At 59.6% G+C, this 18339-nt stretch overlaps 1 protein-coding gene across 1 annotated transcript; it reads left to right on the top strand.

Moving 5' to 3' along the window:
* Positions 1 to 864: 864 nt before the first annotated feature.
* ALDH3A1 (aldehyde dehydrogenase 3 family member A1) lies at positions 865 to 8381 on the top strand. Its single transcript, XM_084861441.1, has 11 exons — positions 865 to 1002; positions 4120 to 4286; positions 4683 to 4914; positions 5290 to 5375; positions 5532 to 5740; positions 6175 to 6292; positions 6682 to 6823; positions 7196 to 7362; positions 7592 to 7691; positions 7992 to 8122; positions 8237 to 8381. Exons 2-11 carry the CDS (start codon positions 4125 to 4127, stop codon positions 8249 to 8251), a joined length of 1362 nt encoding a protein of 453 aa, XP_084717567.1. The 5' UTR covers positions 865 to 1002; positions 4120 to 4124; the 3' UTR covers positions 8252 to 8381.
* The last annotated feature ends 9958 nt before the right edge of the window (positions 8382 to 18339 follow it).

Here is an 18339-nt window from a genome sequence, read left to right on the forward strand (position 1 = left end):
AGAGACCTCAGGCATAGGCCTCTGCACGCTCACAGACCCCTGGGCCCGCGGCCCCAGAGCCTCCTGCCCCGCGCCTGCCGATAACGTGCACACACCACACGCTAATGACTGCGGTGGACATCTGACAGCTCATGACTGCGGCTTGGCCCCTGCCTCTGTGCCTCTGCCTTTGCTTCTGCTCCTTGCCGAAACACCTCTCTTCTGGTTCAGACACGGTTTCCCGGCCATGATCCTTATCGGAGTCCCTGGAACACCTACGTGCATCCCAATGGCTATGGTTTGGGGGAGGAGGCCGAGAGTCCATGCGGCAGGGGCAGGGATGTGCGAGGAGTGAGTGGCTGATTGTGCAGATCTGCCGCCATCCCCTGCGTGGCACAGAGCAGATGCTGGCAAACGCCGGCGGACGGCTGGCAGATCCTTCCTTTCCCCGCTGACCCCACAGGGCGCCCCCTGGCTGTTCCCACCGGCTCCTGCCTCTTCCCTGATGCTCAGGGGGAGGCCCAGGCTGGCAGGGCTGGGCTGGGGCCTCTGCCTCGCTGTGCCACACAGGGGGCATCTCAGGGAGCTGCGTGACTCTCCCGTCTCCCACCGCACCCCTGCCGAGCTTACGTAACCGGGAGGCAGGGAGCACAGGCGCAGCTGCACTTTGGAAACCTGGAGGCAGTCCAGTCAGGCTGAATCAATCAGCAGAGCCCCCACCCAGGGCAAACACAGCGCGGGCTCCAGGGAAGATTGGCTGGGGCCCCACCCAAGCCTCAAAGACACATTCTGGCATTTAGAGGCCAACAAAGGGCTAATCCCGAGCGGGAGCACCCGCATTTGAATACTGTTTTGGTCTCCTTACACAACACCAGGGAGGGGAGAGGGTGTCAGGCGGAGTGGGCGGGAGGAGGGCTGAGCGGGTGGGGAGAAGGCCCTTAAAAGCATCCCCTGCAGGCCGCTGGGCACCCCAGAGCGCCAGCCGCCCAGCCGCCCAGTCAGGAACCGGACCGTCAGTCAGAGGTAACCCTTTCCTTTCCCCGGCGGGGGCCTGGTGGGAACAGCGCTGCGCTGCCCCTGAGGCCCCAGAGCCCACCCCGGGCAGCTCTGCCGCCCCAGCGCTGGGAGGGGCACCCAGGACTGGAGAAGCAGGGCGCCCCGGGATGGTGGGTGAAAAGCCCCCTCCCTCCCTGAGGGGTGGCAGGCTCAGCAGTAAAGGGAACGGAGGCTGGAGGGGAGCGGGTGCAGTCCTGCTTTGCCACTTGCTGACTGAGAACACCTGACGCCTCGGGCCCCGCTGTCCTCTGTGAAGGGGCCCTAACAGCTCGAGCTCTTTGGGGACCAGAGGAGATGATGAAGGAGCATCCACGGTGCCTGGGCACAGTGGGCCCGGTGAGGTGGGCAGGCCCTGAGGTCAGCGGTGCAGAGGGAGGCGCAGGACTGGGACCGAGTGCCCGCTGCCCTGCCCACGGGGTCTCATGCTGGCCGCCCAGCCATGGCTCCCAGGTCGAGGGCTGCTCTGAGTGATGCGAGGCTGGCAGGGCAGGAGGGCCTTCCTGCTGGGCTGTGTGGCTGGGCTCATGGCCAGCAGGGGCACCAGGGAGAGGGCTCCCTCTGGCCCCCCAAAAGGCCTAGAGAGAGGCCCATGGTACCTCCAGGCTGGGGCATCCTGCATGCCAGCCGGGCCCTGTCTGTGCTGCAGCCTGGAGGGGGCAGCGCCGGGGGGGCGGGGGATCAGAAACCACTTGCAGGAACACACACACACACACACACACACACACTTCCATTTTTTCAAAAGTTATCTATACCATATATAATAATAGATATCATATGTATGACACGTTGTATATATCATATATGCATGTATTACATACATAAATTGTATATGTGGTATACATACATATACTATACATGGTCCGTGTAATTTTTTTTGCAGAATGGAAATAGCCGTATTGTAGCGTTTCTTTCTTTTACTTTTCTTCTGATGTTAGGAGTGAAGCGACGTCTGAAGTGGGGGCCTCTGGGGGACAGCAGGAGCTGCTGAGGGGGGGCTCACGTCGCTGTGACCCCTTTTGTCTCTTTTGCATGTTCTATCATGAGCACTGCCGACCACCTGTATTCAGAGAGTTAACAAATGCTTTATTTTTATTGTTGACACTATAACAGATGTCCCCCACCCCTTTGCCCACCTGTGCCCCCTCCCTCTGGCCACTGTGGTCTGTGTCTGTGGGTACGCACGCATGTTCTTCGCTAATCCCTCACCTCTTTCATCCAGTCCTCTCCTCCCCTCCCCTCCGGCAGCTGTCAGGCTGTTCCATGCATCCATGCCTCTGTTTCTATTTAGTTCACCAGTTTATTTTGTTCATTAGGCTCCCCGTATGAGTGAGATCACATGGTATTTGTCTTTGAGTTATTTCACTTAGCACAATGCTCTCCAGGCCCTCCATGCTGTCTCGAAGAGGTCCTTCTTTTTACCGCTGCATAGTATCTCACGGTGTAGATGTACCACAGCTTTTTATCCACTCCTCTGCTGATGGGCACGTGGGCTGTTTTCAGATCGTAGCTACTGTGAATTGTGCTTCTATTAACACAGGGGTGCATACATCCTTTCTGATTGGTGTTTCTGGTTTCTTGGGATATATTTCTAGAAGTGGGGTCATTGGGTCGAATGGCAGCTGCATATTTAATTGTTCGAGGAAACTCCATGCTGTCCTCCACAGCGGCTGCGCCAGCCTGCATTCCCACCAGCAGTGCACAGGGCTCCCTGTCTTCTCATCCTCGCCAGCACTTGTGTGTTGATTTGTTGATGGTGGCCATTCTGGCCGGTGTGAAGTGACATGTCTCAGTGTGCTAACCACCATTTAACTAGATGACATTCATGGCAGTAAGTTTAGCGCCACTGATTCCTCCCCTCGGGGCTCACCCTGGGCTGCCCTGGGCCCCTCTCCAGGGCACACCCGCGGGAGCCCGCTTCTCTCTCCTCCCTCCTGGGGCACAGGCGCCGCCACAGGTGCTGACACCTCGCCCTGCCTCCCCTCCTCTGCCTCAGCCATCACACAGGGGCAACGAGCCCTTTTAGTTTTATTTAAACTATTTTAAAAATTGATTTTCAGAGAGAGGAGGGGGGGGGGGTCGTGGATCCTTGCTGCCCGCCTGCCCCTGCCGGGAATCACCCGCCCCTTCCGGTAAACAGGCCCCGACACGCACACTGAGGGTGTGTCCCGCTTCTGTTATAAACAAAGATGAACTTTCTTGTCCGTGAACGTCTGGGAACATTGCTGTGGTTTCTGTAAGCGCCCCAGGGCCGCCTTCCCACGGTAGAATCGGTGGGGCCTGGCTCTGCGCGGGCGCCCTGTCCACCTCGGTCCCGAGTCCGGGCGCGCACGGGGTCTGCCTCCCAAGCAAGCAGGGCTTCTGCGAAGGACCCGGCTGTTGACTCCCGGCTCTGCGTTTTGTTTTGGCTGGTCCTCACCCGGGACATGCGCTCCATGGGCCTTTAGAGAGCGGAGAGGGGGACGCACAGAGACATCCATGTGAGAGGCATACATGTGGGAGACATCCATGTGGGAGGCGCACAGATGGCTGCCCCCCATGGGGCTGGAGGCCACCTGCAGCCTCGCCGGGGTTGCCCTGGGCTGGGAATCGAACCCGAGGCCCTTCAGTCCGCGCTCTAACCCCGGAGCGGCGGGCCGGGCGGCTCTGGGTCCGTTAACCGGCCTGGGTGTGCAGTCAGGGCCCCGCGGTCCCCGCCGCCGGGACCTGGGCGCCGGGAGCTCCGGGCGCCCGCCTGGGGCCGGAGCGGAGGCCGGAGGGAGGGTCCGGGGCGGGGAGGGCCTGACCGGCCTTCAGAACTGGGCTCGGTCCCGTCACCCCTTCCCGCCTCCCTGCAGCGAGGGGGGCGTGTTCTCCTGGCGATCGGAGGGCCAGAGAGGCCAGGCGTCTGTCAGGAGGCTGCGGAGGCAAAGAATATCCTTTCCGGGCGCTCCCGGGAGAGGCCCCTTCCCCTACGACACCGAGGAGCCGGAGGAGGGCGCAGGGCGCAGGGAGGAGGGCGCAGGGCGCAGGGAGGAGGGCGCAGGGTGGAGGGCGCGGGGAGGAGGGCGCAGCCCGCCGCTCCAAGCGCCGTGTCGGTCCCCGCAGGCACTATGAGCAAGATCAGCGCGGTGGTGCAGCGCGCCCGGGCCGCCTTCGAGTCCGGCCGCACGCGGCCCCTGCAGTTCCGCATCCAGCAGCTGGAGGCGCTGCGGCGCATGATCAAGGAGCGCGAGAAGGACCTGGCGGGCGCGCTGGCCGCCGACCTGCACAGGGTGCGCCCCCTCTTCTCCCCAAGGGGCGTCCCCCCCCACTTCTCCCCAAAGGGCGCCCCACCCCTCAAGCCTCCCCAAGGGGCGCCCTCCCTATCCCCACTCCCCTTCAGGCCCCCCATCCCTTCAGGCACCTGACACCTGTGCCCAGACCTGCAGACCCACCCACCGCCCCATGGCTCCCCTCAGCCCGGTTCCCCTGCGCCCTCCCCCGCCGCCCGGGGAGACTGCGGCCCCCATCACCCCCGCAAGCGGGACAGGCCTGGCTAGGAGGCACAGATCATGTCCCATTTGGCAGATTGGGAGACTGAGGCCAGGAAAGGTAGCAGGTCGGTCAGGGTCGCCCACGGTCGCCCACTCAGCGCTGTGGGCTGGGGGCTCACGGGCCTCTCCCTGCAGAACGAGTGGAACTCGTACCACGATGAGCTGGTGTACTGCCTGGAGGAGATCGACTACACCATCAAACACCTCCCGGAGTGGGTGCAGGACGAGCACGTGGAGAAGACCGCCCAGACACAGCAGGACCAGTGCTACATCCACTCGGAGCCGCTGGGCGTGGCGCTCATCATCGGCACCTGGAACTACCCCTTCGACCTCACGGTGCAGCCCATGGTGGGCGCCATCGCTGCCGGTGCGGGCCGGGGGACGGGGAGGGAGGGAGGGAGGCCACTGTCCCTCTCTGCGGGAGGCCGGGCCGGGCTGGAGCAGAGGCGCTGGGCCGGGGGTGTGAGGGCCTGTGTCCACTGGGGCCGCGGGAGCAGGCCTCCCGGCCTCCAGGCCCCGCCAGCCTCCCACACCCCGCGGCGCCCTCCCTGCCGCGGGCCGCCTCCCTGCGATGTGCCAGGGTTTCCTCCAGGCGCCTCCCCTCTCTCCCTCCTCCCCGGTCTCATCCATGGGGACACAGGCCTGTGGCCTCTCCTGCCAGGGCACAGGAGGAGGGAGGCGGCAGGCTGGGTCCCTGGGGGGCGGGGAAGGGGGCACAGGGCGCTGACTCTGTGCTTTGCAGGGAACGCGGTGGTCATCAAGCCCTCGGAGCTGAGCGAGCACATGGCGAGCCTGCTGGCCACCCTCATCCCGCAGTACCTGGACAAGGTGCGCCCCGAGAGCCGCCCGGGTGGGGACCGCTGGCCTCTGCCTCTGGGGCGGGCCCTGAGCGGGGGGGGGGTGTGTGTACGGGGGGGGGCTGCGTGGCTGTGGCTGCCGGCGGGGAGGGGGGTCCTCTCTGAGCCTCGCTCTCCCCTTGGGAAGGATCTGTACCCGGTGATCAATGGGGGTGTCCCGGAGACCACGGAGGTGCTCAAGGAGAGGTTTGACTACATCCTGTACACCGGGAGCACCGGCGTCGGCAAGATCGTCATGGCGGCCGCGGCCAAGCACCTGACCCCAGTGACCCTGGAGCTGGGCGGGAAGAGCCCGTGCTACGTGGACAAGGACTGCGACCTGGAGGTCGCCTGCCGGTGAGGCTCAGCGCCCGTGGGAGCTGGGGCCATGCTGACTGCCGGCTCCCGGCACCGCGGCTGTGGGGGGGAGACACACACACAGGCCGTCCCTGCCCTGCGGGCCTGGGCCTGGGCCGTCCCGGGGGCCGCGAGGGGGACCCGCAAGCCCGGGAAGGCAGGAGGGGAGAGGAGAGGGGAGCTCAGCTTCCCCTCCCACGGGGGCAGGGACCCAGGGCTGGGCTCAAGAGCACAAAGGCTGTCCGCCCAGACATCCCCCGAACCCTGCTCTCGCTGGTGAGGGAAAGATGGGGGGGGGGGGGAGGGAGCATGTCCAGGGCCAGGGGGCGCCTCAGCCAGAATCTGCAGCCGCCCCCTGAGGCCTGACCTGAGCGGCGGGACAGGGCGCCGGCCCGCAGCCTCCGGTGAGAACACGTCTGGCCCGGTTTCCACAGGCGCATCGCCTGGGGCAAGTTCATGAACAGCGGCCAGACCTGCGTGGCCCCCGACTACATCCTCTGCGACCCCTCCATCCAGGGCCAGGTGGTGGAGAAGCTGAAGAAGGCCGTGAAGGTGAGCGCGGCCAGGGCGGCTGCAGTGCAGGCGGGCGCGGACTTCCGAAAGCTGGGTTCTTCTCTGACCATAAAAGCCACCCTCACTCTGTAGATAATTTGGAAAAAGATTAAAAAGCATAAAGAAGGGAAACGTCCCCCGGAATCCTGCCACCCACGACAGCGGCTGCCGCCCCCTCCCCGGGCCTGTCTGTGGCCTCAGCCGCCCCCGAGCGCCCGCCGGGCCGTGTGAGCGCCGCCCGGGCCTGGGAGCGGCAGTGCCCGCGCTGCGCCCGGCGGCCTTGGTGTCCGTGGTGCCCGGCCGGTGCCTGTGCCCTCCCAGCCGCCACCCCCCGGCCTCGGTGGCGGCCAGGCCCCGTCCCTCTCTGAGGCCTGTCCCCTCGCCCACAGGAGTTCTATGGGGACGACGCCAAGAAGTCCCGGGACTACGGGAGGATCATCAGCCCCCGGCACTTCCAGAGGGTGATGGGCCTGCTGGAGGGCCAGAAGGTGGCCTACGGAGGCACCGGGGACGCAGCCGCCCGCTACATAGGTGTGTGCCCTGCCAGCGCGGCCAGGGCCCTGCACGTGGGCAGCAGCAAGTGGGCACAGATACCTGGAGAGCAGACAAGCCCTGGGGGGGGGCGGGTAGGGGAGTGGTGCAGGCCTGGGGCGGAGAGTGACAGCCTGGCCCAGCCCAGAAGCCCCGCCCCCAAGGCCTAGAGGGCAGCTCCCCCCCCCCACCAATGCAGCAGGGGGTGGCAGCACCACAGGGGCCGGGCAGGGCTGGGTGAGGACGATCGGCCGAGCCTCCAGGCGCCAGGAGGCTGGAGGCTTCACAGGGGCTCCGGTGGCCTGGGAGGCCGTCAGGGGGGAAGCCGGGCCCCCACTGCGGTCTGGGGGGCTGACTGCGGCTTCCCGCCAGCCCCCACCATCCTCACGGACGTGGACCCCGAGTCCCCGGTGATGCAGGAAGAGATCTTCGGGCCCATCATGCCCATCGTGACCGTGCGCAGCCTGGAGGAGGCCATCCGCTTCATCAACCAGCGCGAGAAGCCGCTGGCGCTCTACGTGTTCTCCAACAACGACAAGGTGGGCCGGCCCCCCGCTCCCCACCCCGCCCCCCACCTCCCGCCAGGCCCGGACAGCCCGCGCCCCGCGCCCCGCGGCCTGGGACCCGTGCCCGCAGCCCGGGCGCCGCCGCGCCCCCGCCCCCCTGGGCCTGGGCAGCGGGAGGGAGACCGCCCGGCCGCGCCCCAGCTGGCTCCCGGGCTCAGGGGTGCCCACCAGGAGCCTGAGGGGTGCGCTGGGTCCCCGGCAGGTGATTAAGAAGATGATTGCCGAGACGTCGAGCGGCGGCGTGACGGCCAACGACGTCATCATCCACCTGTCCGTGCACACCCTGCCCTTCGGGGGTGTGGGTGAGTCTGCCCGCCTGCCCTCCGCGGGTCCCTTCCCGCCCCGGATGGGAACTCAGGGCCGGAGCCGTCCTGGCCCCGCTCCACCCTTTCCCTGTGCCCTCCGCCGGCCTGCGTGCCCGCGGCCGCCCTCAGCCCCTGGGGGCCCTGGGGCCGCCCGCCCAGGAGCTCCGCCCTCTGCCCAGCAGGTCCCCTCATCCCGGGCTCTGTGTGGTTCCGGGGTGGCCGCTAGGGGGCGCCAAGAGCTGGCTCCCGGAGGGTCTGGCCTGGCGCGGGCTGAGCCGCCGGTCTGTCCGTCCCCAGGGAACAGCGGCATGGGCTGCTACCACGGCAAGTTCAGCTTCATCACCTTCTCCCACCGCCGCTCCTGCCTGGTGAGGTCCCTGCACAAGGAAGACCCCTTCAAAGCCAGATTCCCGCCGAGCATGCCCAAGGTGAGCGGGGGACCAGGCTGCGGGGAGCCCGGGCTGCGGGGAGCCGGGAGCCTCCGGGCCTGGGCCTGCGCGGGACCAGGCCTCACTCCTCTCCCCGCCCTGTGCTCCTCACAGATGGCCCGCAACTGAGCCTGCCGCTCCTGCCGCCACGGTGCCTCACTGCTCCTGCAGCCCCTCCCGCCCCTCCTGCCCCTCGCCCCCCCCCCAAGCCCCTGCCCCCTTGCTGGACACGCAGGACCAATAAAGTTTTCCAAACGGACGCCTGCGTGTGCGTGCTTCTCTGCAGCCCCGCACCCAGCCACCCACAGTCTGGTCCCATCCCCACCCACGGCACCCTGACCGCGGAGAGGGGAGGGCTCCCCAGAGCCTCACATGAGCACCCACTCGGCTCACAGCAAGAGGCCCTGCGTGCGGAGATGTTCGCCTTTCATCCAAACTCGGGGTGCCGGCTTCACCTCCGGGGTGTCTGCGGAGGCTGCCCAGGAGGCTGTGCCTCCAGAACCAAGACCCAAAGCACTCCCCACACTCCTCCCCGACCCAGCCAGGCCCCAGCTGCCAGCCGGACCCCTGGGAGACTTCAGGGCAGAAGGCAGCGGGCCTCAGGATCCACCGTGCGGGGGCGGGATGGGGGGCTGGCCTCAGGGTCTGAGGGCCCAGATGGGATCCAGTGACACAGTCTGGAGCGGGGCTTCGGGCAGGGAAGGAGCAAAAATCAGGTGGGGGCGGGTGGGGGCGGGTGGGGCAGGCTGCGGGGTGCCCGCCTGCTGGTCCTTCAGCGGTGCCCTCTGGGCAGCGGGGCGCTGTGCAGAGTCCGGTTGGGGAGGAGCGGCTGGTGCTCACAAACTTCACCACAGCACAGCCGGCCACACTACCCCCTCCCATGGGCGGGACAGATGGTGTGCAGCCCCGCCTCGGTCCTCACCCCATGCTCGTCTCTCCCCAATGGCATGGGGGGGGGGGGGGTCTCTGCCCAGCAAAGGCCAACCCTCCCCGTGGCCAGGTCCTGCCTCTCCAGCCTTGACTGCTGATCCCTCTCTGCACACCCTCCTCTCTCCGCCATTGCCTGCCCCCTGTCCCCCTGTCCCCCTGTCCCCTGTCCGGTGTCTGCACTGGGTATTTCCAGGCCAGTAGCTCAGCTCACATTCCCAAACCCCAACACAAGCCAAGAAGCCCTCAGGCAGCTGCCCAGGCGTCACCCCTCTAGTGAGGGGCCGGGAGGGCGCGGGCAGACGGAACAGGTGGGGATCACTAAATATTCACCTTGTGCAAATATTCAAATGCCTGAGTCTAACAAAACCACAATTTTCTAAAAACCCACCGCCCTCTAGCTCCTGCCTCATTCCTCCTCCCTTCCTGCCATCTCACCCCGCCCTCAGGGAGCCTCCATCACCCCCAGTCCCTGAGCCACCAGCCCCTGTGGACAGGCCCCAGTCATTCCCTGCTGCCCCCTCCCCCGCCTGGCCACCCTCCTCCCGGCACTGCTCCATCTCTGGTCTCTGGGACCCCACACTTCACCAGTTTCTCCCCAAAATGAAGTCTCCAGCTCTGGCCCCTGAGCCTTGACTCCTGTGTTTAACTGCCCTCTTGGCATGAACTTGGATTCTTTTTTTTTTTTTTTTAAATATATTTTATTGATTTTCTTACAGAGAGGAAAGGAGAGAGATAGAGAGCTAGAAACATCAATGACAGAGAAACATCGACTAGCTGCCTCTTGCACACCCCCTACCGGGGATGTGCCCGCAACCAATGTACATGCCCTTGGCCGGAATCGAACCTGGGACCTTTCAGTCCATAGACCGACACTCTACCGATGAGCCAAACCGGTTTGGCTGAACTTGGATTCTTAATAGAACTCTTGATTTCCCCGCTAAGCCAACGTGCCTCATCCTCAGAGGACTGCTCACGCCCAAACCTAGGACTGACCACTCCTGCCTTCCTTCGGGGCCAGGGCCTCCGCAAACCGGGGCGCCTCCCCTCCCGCTCCCGCTCCCCACGCCCACAGCTTCCCGGTGCTCTTCCTCCTCCTCCTCCCTCACAGCTCCGTCTGCCTGAGACCCGGGCTCTCCTAGCAGAAGAGCCGATCCTGCCACTGCCACCCTGAGGACAAACGATGAGAAGCCAGAGGCTCACCCCCCACCTCCCGTCAAAAATGAAAGGTCCTCCTCCCCTCCCGCCTCCCTCCCTTCACTTAGGCGCTCACGTTAGAAGGCAAACAGGCCTGTGACCAGCTTTACAAGCCACGGCTGTTTCTCTCAAGCACCTGGGAGCCCTCTCTCTGAAAGGCCGTCCAGGGAGACAGCGCCCCTGGGCCGTGCTCTGAGCTGCAGAGCCGCTGTCACAGCAGGAGAGTCTGCTTCTCCCCGGATAAGGCCAGCGGACTCAGGGGTCTCCCCACGGCAGGCCCGGGGAGCTGCGTGGCGATGGGGCTGGCGGCTAGTCAGCCTGCAGCCTCTAGCTGCGGGTGGCAGCTTCTTTCTGTCTCCACTCTCAGCCTCAGCGCTGCCTGTGGCTGCATCCTGTTCTGGCCGCATGCCTAGTCAATAATCCCATATAATAAAGATGTAATATGCAAATTGACCATGATGCCAACACACAAGATGGCCTCCCTTATATGGTCAAAGATGGCTGCCCCCATGTGGACACAAGATGGCCACCACAAGATGGCCAGCAGGGAGGGCAGTTGGGAGGGACCCAGGCCTGCAGGGGAGGCAGATGGAGGGGGACCAGGCCTGCAGGGAAGAACAGTTGTGGGGGACCAGGCCTTCAGGGGAGGGCAGTTGGGAGGGACCAGGCCTTCAGGGGAGGGCAGTTGGGAGGGACCAGGCCTGCAGGGGAGGGCAGTTGGGGGGGACCAGGTCTGCAGGGGAGGGCAGTTGGGGGGACCAAGTCTGCAGGGAAGGGTGCTCAATACATATTTCAGTAAAGGAATTTAAGGGCATCCTTGGTGTTTGGTTGCTCTGAGTCCTTTTTCCTGCATCTTCTCATCTGAAATTTCCCTGTTTTAGACGACTACAAGCTCACACGAGCCAGTTGTGAGGGAAGCCATGTGAATGACAAAGACAGGGTCCTGATTAGAGACAACCAGTGCCCGTCCTCCCAGCACTGGGCCCCCAGCCACGGCTCTGATAAGCCAGAGCGGAGCCACGAAGGCAGGAGGAAGGGGAGAGCAGCGGCTGCTCCTTCTCCCATCGCCCACTCCGCCAGCCCTGCAGAGGCTGTGGCCTGTTCACGGGCCAGGGAGCTGGGGTTCGGGAGGCATGTCATTGGCTCACCGCGCAGTGACCGCACCCGTCTCTGGAGGCCTGCCCCTTCCTGACACCCACGCTGAGTGGCTCAGAGGAGGGTGGGGGGTGGGGTGGTGGTGGGGGAGAACGGGGCGTGGGGAGGAGTGGCTCAGGTTCTGAAAGGCTCCCCCTGGCTGTTCACCGCGGGGGGATGAAAGCACACACACACACACACACACCCCTCTCCGCCCTCCTGTTTCTGTTTACTGTCATCAGTATAACCTCCAGTTTACAAGGCAACCGTTTATCCGCAGTGTCCTCACCTGGCCCACTCTGGAGACCTCCGTTTTCACCCTGGATCTGAACTCAAAAGAAAACAGTTGGAATAAACCCGATCCTGCCCCAACAAAACTGTGATTCATTTCCTGTTTCCCCTTTCTACTGTGGTTGTTTTTAAATAAAGGAATGGGCTGAAAGAAATCTGTGTGCAATTATGAGTCAACTTTTCTAAACAATTGCCATGGCCCAAACATCAGTGTCCAGATTCGTCTCGGCTCTCGCGTTACCAGCGAGAGCAGCGGCATTTCTCGGTCCCTTACCAGGTCAAGGGCACGGAGGCAGCCTGGCAGCACGCCTCAGGGGCCATTCTTCAGTTCAAACCCCCCCTCCCCCCTCCACTAAAACTAAACAAGAGAAAAGATAATAAAGACAAACAAACACAACCGGTTGTAGTCAGAGTCTCTTTTAAATGCTGCATTTTGGCTGTTGTTATTCAACAGGAGGGAAGATTTTCTTCACTCACTGGTGGTGGAAAAACAGACCAGGTTGGTATGTTTGACACACTGACATGTGATTGGGTGGCTTAGTCAGGATGGTGAGGCTATGCTGCAGTAACGAGTGAACCCCCAAAGTCTGTGGTTAACACAACAGAAGGTTGTGCCCCACAGAGTCAGCTGCTCTGAGCATCCCCACGCCAGGGCACCCCCTCACGCCCCACGCGCAGTGGAAAAGGTGCAAGGCCACGTGGAGGAACATTTTTTTTTAAATAAATCTTTATTGCTCAGATGATTACAATTGTTTCTCCTTCCCCTCCCCCCCATAGCTCCCTTTCACCCTGTTCCCGCCCCACCCTCTGCCCTTTCCTCACCCCCATTGCCCTCATCCATAGGTGTATGATTTTATTCCAGTCTCTTCCTGCACCCCCACCCCCCTTCCCCCTGATAATTATCAGTCCACTCCCTTTCTTTGCCCCTGATTCTATTATATTATAGTCACTAGTTTATTCTGGAGGAATACTGTTATTCGTTGAGCAGCAAATGTCTGTGTCACGTAGACAAGAACAAACGGACAAAGACCACCTGGGAGGAGGGCAGGCTGTGCTGAGGAGGGAGAATCTGCTGTGTTTAGAGACACCAGTTGAGGAGTTGACCGCGAGAAAGGCTCATCACACATCCCTGTCACAGGTCGGAGACCACCCCTGGCCTGCAGCGACTGTCTCTCCGCCCCCACCTCCTCCGGGGCGCTGCCCCCCCAGACCTCCCTGGTGCCGGTCTCTCTAAAGGTAACGGCGAAGTCCACCATCTCGCACTCTAGGACACGGAGTGACGCCTGGCCCCCCTGTGTCTGAGGCTCTCGGGCCCTCCTCCGGCCACAGTCAGCCCTCTCCGGCTTTCCCGCCTCTGCAGCAGCTTCCCGGCTGGCGGGCCGAGGGGCCCTGGTGAGCAGCAGAGGCACCAGAACCCCCACTTTGTTCAGACATTCACCTCAAGGAAAGGCCACTTTGTCCCCAGGTCAGAGATAAATCCCCCCAAGTAGTCTAAATCAGGAATATTGTAACAACTTTAGGAACTTAAAAACAATACTAATGCCTAGGATCCTAAGCTTAAACATTTTTAACAGACTTTATTTCTTTTAAAAAAAATTTTCATTGACTTCAGAGAGGAAGGGAGAGGGAGAGAGAGAAACATCAGTGATGAGAGATAATCAATGACCGGCTGCCTCCTGCACGCCCCACACTGGGGATGGAGCCCGCAACCCAGGCCTGTGCTCGGACCGGGAATTGAACTGTGACCTCCTGGTTCATAGGGCGATGCTCAACCACGGAGCCACACCACCAGGCTAGACTTTATTTCTGATGGCAGTTTTAGGCACATGGCACAGCCGAGTCGAAAGGACAGAGATTTGCCGTCCACCGCCTGCCCCCCGCGCACAGCCTCCCATGGGCAGCGTGCCGAGCGGCGCTGTTGTTACGACGATGGGCCTTTATAGGTAGATCATCCTCATCTTCCGAGCATCTGACGCTGGCTTCAGAGGAGGCGGGTTAATCTGTAAGGAGGCCCGCAGGTGGAGTTAGCGTGAGGCCGAGAGCCAGCAGGGGCAGTGAGACGCAGAAGCTGCTTGTCTGGCTGGAGCTGCGCTGAGGACGGGTGCCCGCTGTGGCTGTGGGTCTGGGGCGGTCACCGGCCTCGGGGAGGCTCTCTCAGTGAAACAGCAGCAGAGGGCTGTCCCCTCGCTCAGCCTGTGGGGCGTCTGGGTGTGACCGTTGGGGTGGTGGCCCCTGTGCCCAGAGGCCCCCAGGGCGGCAGAAGCTGGAGACAGCCGCCCTCGGAGGAGGTGCTGAGCGGGGAGCCACCCTCTCCAGGACTCCAGGACTCTGGTCCCCTCTTTGTGACACTAAACTGTCCCTCCCCTACTTTTCGGTAACCACTGTGAAGGGAGTTCTCAGCTATTTACATTCGAATAGTGGATGGGGATCCCCCATTGTTTTCAGGACAGGCCTGGCCTGCCCCCCTCAGCGGTCCATCTCTCCCTCTCGCCTGCCCCCCTTCCCCTGCAGTGACTCCCCGCAGGCTCACCTCTCTCCTCCCTCCTCTCCATCCTTGTCCTCCTTTTCCATTTACTCTCGCTCTTCCTGAGCCACTGTCAGGTCCCTGCCGCAGGGTCAGGATGATGCTCCCCACCCAACGCCCTGCTTGCCCTGAGCGCTCCCCACCCGGCGGCTGCAGGGGACTTTGGGGGTGCACCCGGCTGTGGCCCCCATCACCGGGCCTGAGTCTATCGGACCAGAACAGGAAATGGAAATCACTGGAGGCATTTTCAACAGGAAGTAGTTAACACAGAGAACGAGGCTCTACCTGGTCAGGGGAGGGCCTGGCCTCTGGGAGCTGCCCCCAGGAAAGCTCCCTCTACCTCTGCCTCCTCCAGGCTCACTCTGTGCCGGGCAGGGGCACTGCCCCTCCACCGCCTCCTGACCCAACGAAGCGGCCTGGCCACTGCTGGCTGGTGCGGGCCCCGGGCCCTGCTTGCTTACTGGCCACGCAGTCATCAAGCACGTCTCACAGACAGAACTTCCTTCCTACCTACAGCTCTGGCTGCGAGGGCCTGTGGACTCTCCCGCCAGGGGGTTAGTGATAGAAACAGCATCCTTTTCTCCGTTTATGCAAAGTTTTGAAAATGCCAACTGGTGTGGCCTGTGCTGCTTAACTTCTCTAAGGGCAACAGAGGCTGTCCGGGCGGGCAAGGCAGCCCATGCTGGTCACAGGCCGCGGCGCTGACAGCCTCAGGCAGGCCTCGGACCCAGAGCCAGCGCCTGGGGAGCATGTGCTCCTGGGGTTGCAGCCCCACTCACACCCCAGGCTCCAGGGCTGGCCTCCGCCTCTGGGCTCCTGCCCGGAAGGTCATCGGCGCCATGGCAGCCCTTCCCTGCGGGGTCCTGAGTGAGCTGCTGGCGCTCTGGTCTCTGCCAACACTGCGGATGGGCCTTAGCCTCTGAGCAGAGCAGGAGGCGAGGGAGGCAGAGGCTGCGGGGAGGGAGGCTGGGCTGGGGAGGGGTCTGCACCTGTGTGCTTTAAATCCTGTTCCTCCTGTGACAAGGTGCCCAGGTAACTCCGTGGCCGCCCGGGGAACACTGCCCTCGCCTGGCCCGGCACTGCCTGCACAGATCCTCTTGCCTTTGAGCCAGGGCCAGACATGAGCTCACATGTCCTCATGTGACCTCTGGGGAAAGAGAAGTTTGTTAGTAACTGTTGTGCTTGAGAAAGACAACAGCTCTCTGCTCCCCACAGCCTGTCTGCCTGGGAGGTGTTTGTGGGCTGGGGATCGTGGAACACCTTTAAAAAAGAGATTGAAGAAGATATAAACAAGTGGAAGAATAAACCATGTTCATGGATGGGTAGAATTAACATCATTAAAATGTCCATACTACCCAAAGCAATCAGTAGATTCAATGCAATCCCCATTAAAATATCAATGCCATATTTCACAGCTCTAGAACAAATACTCTAAGAATTTTATGGAATCAAAAAAGACACAATAGCCACAGCAAGCTTTTGAAAGAAGAATAAAGTTGGAGGGATCTCAATACCAGATATTAAGCTATATTACAAAGTCACTGTACTCAAAACAGCCTGGTATTGGCATAAGAACAGAATATAGATCAATGGAACAGAACAGAGAACCCAGAAATCAACCCAAACCATTATGCTCAATTAATATTTGACAAAGGAGGCAAGAGCATATGATAGATTAAAGACAGTCTCTTCAATAAATGGTGTTGGGAAAATTGGACAGGTATATGCAAGAAAATGAAACTAGACCATCAAGTTATACCATACACAAGAATAAACTCAAAATGGGTAAAAGACCTAATGTAAGTAGGGAAGTCATAAAAATCCTAGGAGAAACCAATGGCAGCAAAATCTCAGACACCTCTCATAGCAAGATGTTTATGGATATAATTCCTAGGACAAAGGAAACTAAGGAGAAAACAAACACATGGGACTACATCAAAATAAAAGCTTCTGCACAGCAAAAGAAACTATCAGCAAAGTGAAAAGGGAGCCCCCTGTATGGGAGAACGCATTTGCCAATGATACATCTGATAAAGAGTTAATTTCCAAAATATATAAAGTACTCATACAACTCAACAAAACGAAGACAAACAATCCAATTAAAAAATGGGTAGAAGACCTGAACAGACACTTCTCCAAAGAGGATATACAGATTGCTGAGAGACATATGAAAAAATGCTCAATGTCACTAATTATCAGAGAAATGCAAATTAAAACGACAATGAGGTACCACCTCACACCTGTCAGAATGGCCACCATCAACAAATCAACAAATGACAAGTGCTGGCAAGGATGTGGAGAAAAGAGAATCCTAGTGCACTGCTGGTGGGAATGCAGACTGGTGCAGCCACTGTGGAAAACAGTATGGAGTTTCCTCAAACAATTAAATATGGTACTGCCATTCGATCCAGTGACACCACTTCTAGGAATATATCCTAATAAACCCAAAACATCCATCAGAAAGAATGTGTATACCCCTAGGTTCATAGCAGCACAATTTACAATAGCTAAGGTCTGTAAACAGCCCACATGCCCATCAGCAGATGAGTGGATAAAAAGCTGTGGGACATTTACACCATGGAATACCATGCAGTAGTAAAAAAGAAGGATCTCTTACCCTTTGAGGCAGCATGGAGAAAGACAAGTATCACATGATCTCACTCAAATAAATAATAATAAACTAGGAACAAAAAAGATCCAGAGACATGGAAGCATGGAACAGACTGATGAATTTCAGAGGGAAGGAGGGAGGGAAGAGATTACCCAAAAACTTACCTGCATATATGCATAGTCCATTGGTAGACAATAGTGCAGGGAAGACGTGGGGTGGGTGTGGGATGGAGGTGGTAATCAGGAAGGCAGGCAGGTATAAAAATTTATCTTTATTTATATGTTCAACAATAAAGATAAAATTTTAAAAAATGAAGGTTAGCATATCTATCTACCTGAAAAGGTTGGTATAAGACCAATTAAAAAAATGCTAATGCTGTTGGTCTAATTAGCACATAATGTAGAGACATCTCTACCTGCATATGCTATTACATTAACACATACACTTCCACACTCAACAAAACACACTCTCTGGGAAATCTGCAGGAATCAACACGCCACAAGCCAAGCCCAAGCTGTTTGTTTTAGTCTTTTCCTATCCCTCCTTCTCTTTCTCCTTCTTCAATAAGATTTGTTATGCAACAAGATTCACTATGTAGCTGATTGACTTAAGAACCCAAGGACTTTTTCAGTGTTCATTGACGTAAAGGGAAAATCTGGCCTATTCATCAATCGGGCTCCTCTAGTCTCTGTCAGCGATTTTCAACCTTTTCCATTTCATGGCACACATAAGCTAATTACTAAGATTCCGTGGCACACAAAAAATAGATTATATTTTTTGCCAACCTGGACAAAAAGTAAAATAAAATAAAAATAGGTACAATTTAGATTCATCACACCAGACGGCTATGCTGTGCTGGCCGCTGTCATGTTTTTATTTGATAATCTAAGGGAAGAGTGGTCAGTGCCCTGACTGAATGGTCAGGTGCTGCGTGATTTACTTTTAAATAAATCTTTATTGTTCAGATTATTACAGTTGTTCCTCTTTCCCCCCCTATAGCTCCCCTCCACCAGGTTCCCACCCCGCCCTCTGCCTTTAACCTCTCTCTCCCCCCGCACTGTCCTTATCCATAGATGTACGATTTTGGTCCAGTCTCTTCCCAACCCCTACCCCCACCCCTTTCCCCCAAGGATGACCACTCCACTCCCTTTCTATGCCCGATTCTATTATATTTGCCAGTTTATTCTGTCCATCAGATTTTTTATTCACTTGATTTTTAGATTCACTTGTTGATAGACTAGAGGCCCGGTGCACAAAATTTGTGCACGGGGGCTGGTGGGTTGTCCCTCAGCTCAGCCTGCACCCTCTCCAATCTGGGACCCCTTGAGGGATGTCCAACTGTCCGTTTAGACCAGATCATGGTGGGATCGGGCCTAAATCGGCAGTTGGACATCCCTCTCACAATCCAGGACTGCTGGCTCCCAACTGCTTGCCTACCTGCCTGCCTTCCTGATTGCCCCTAACTGCTTCTGCCTGCCAGCCTGATCACCCACCAACCACTCCCCTGCCAGCCTGATTGCCCCTAAATGCCCT

Source organism: Pipistrellus hanaki (genome assembly GCF_964339955.1).
Source record: "Pipistrellus hanaki genome assembly, chromosome: 16".
Taxonomy (NCBI): Eukaryota; Metazoa; Chordata; class Mammalia; order Chiroptera; family Vespertilionidae; genus Pipistrellus; species Pipistrellus hanaki.

Excerpts from the sequence above, each read along its gene's own strand:
- ALDH3A1 (XM_084861441.1), top strand. The coding sequence starts at position 4,125 with ATGAGCAAGATCAGCGCGGTGGTGCAGCGCGCCCGGGCCGCCTTCGAG. Across the intron at positions 4,287-4,682 it reads TGGCCGCCGACCTGCACAGG|AACGAGTGGAACTCGTACCA; the intron begins GTGCGCCCCCTC and ends CTCTCCCTGCAG. Across the intron at positions 6,824-7,195 it reads CGCAGCCGCCCGCTACATAG|CCCCCACCATCCTCACGGAC; the intron begins GTGTGTGCCCTG and ends GCTTCCCGCCAG.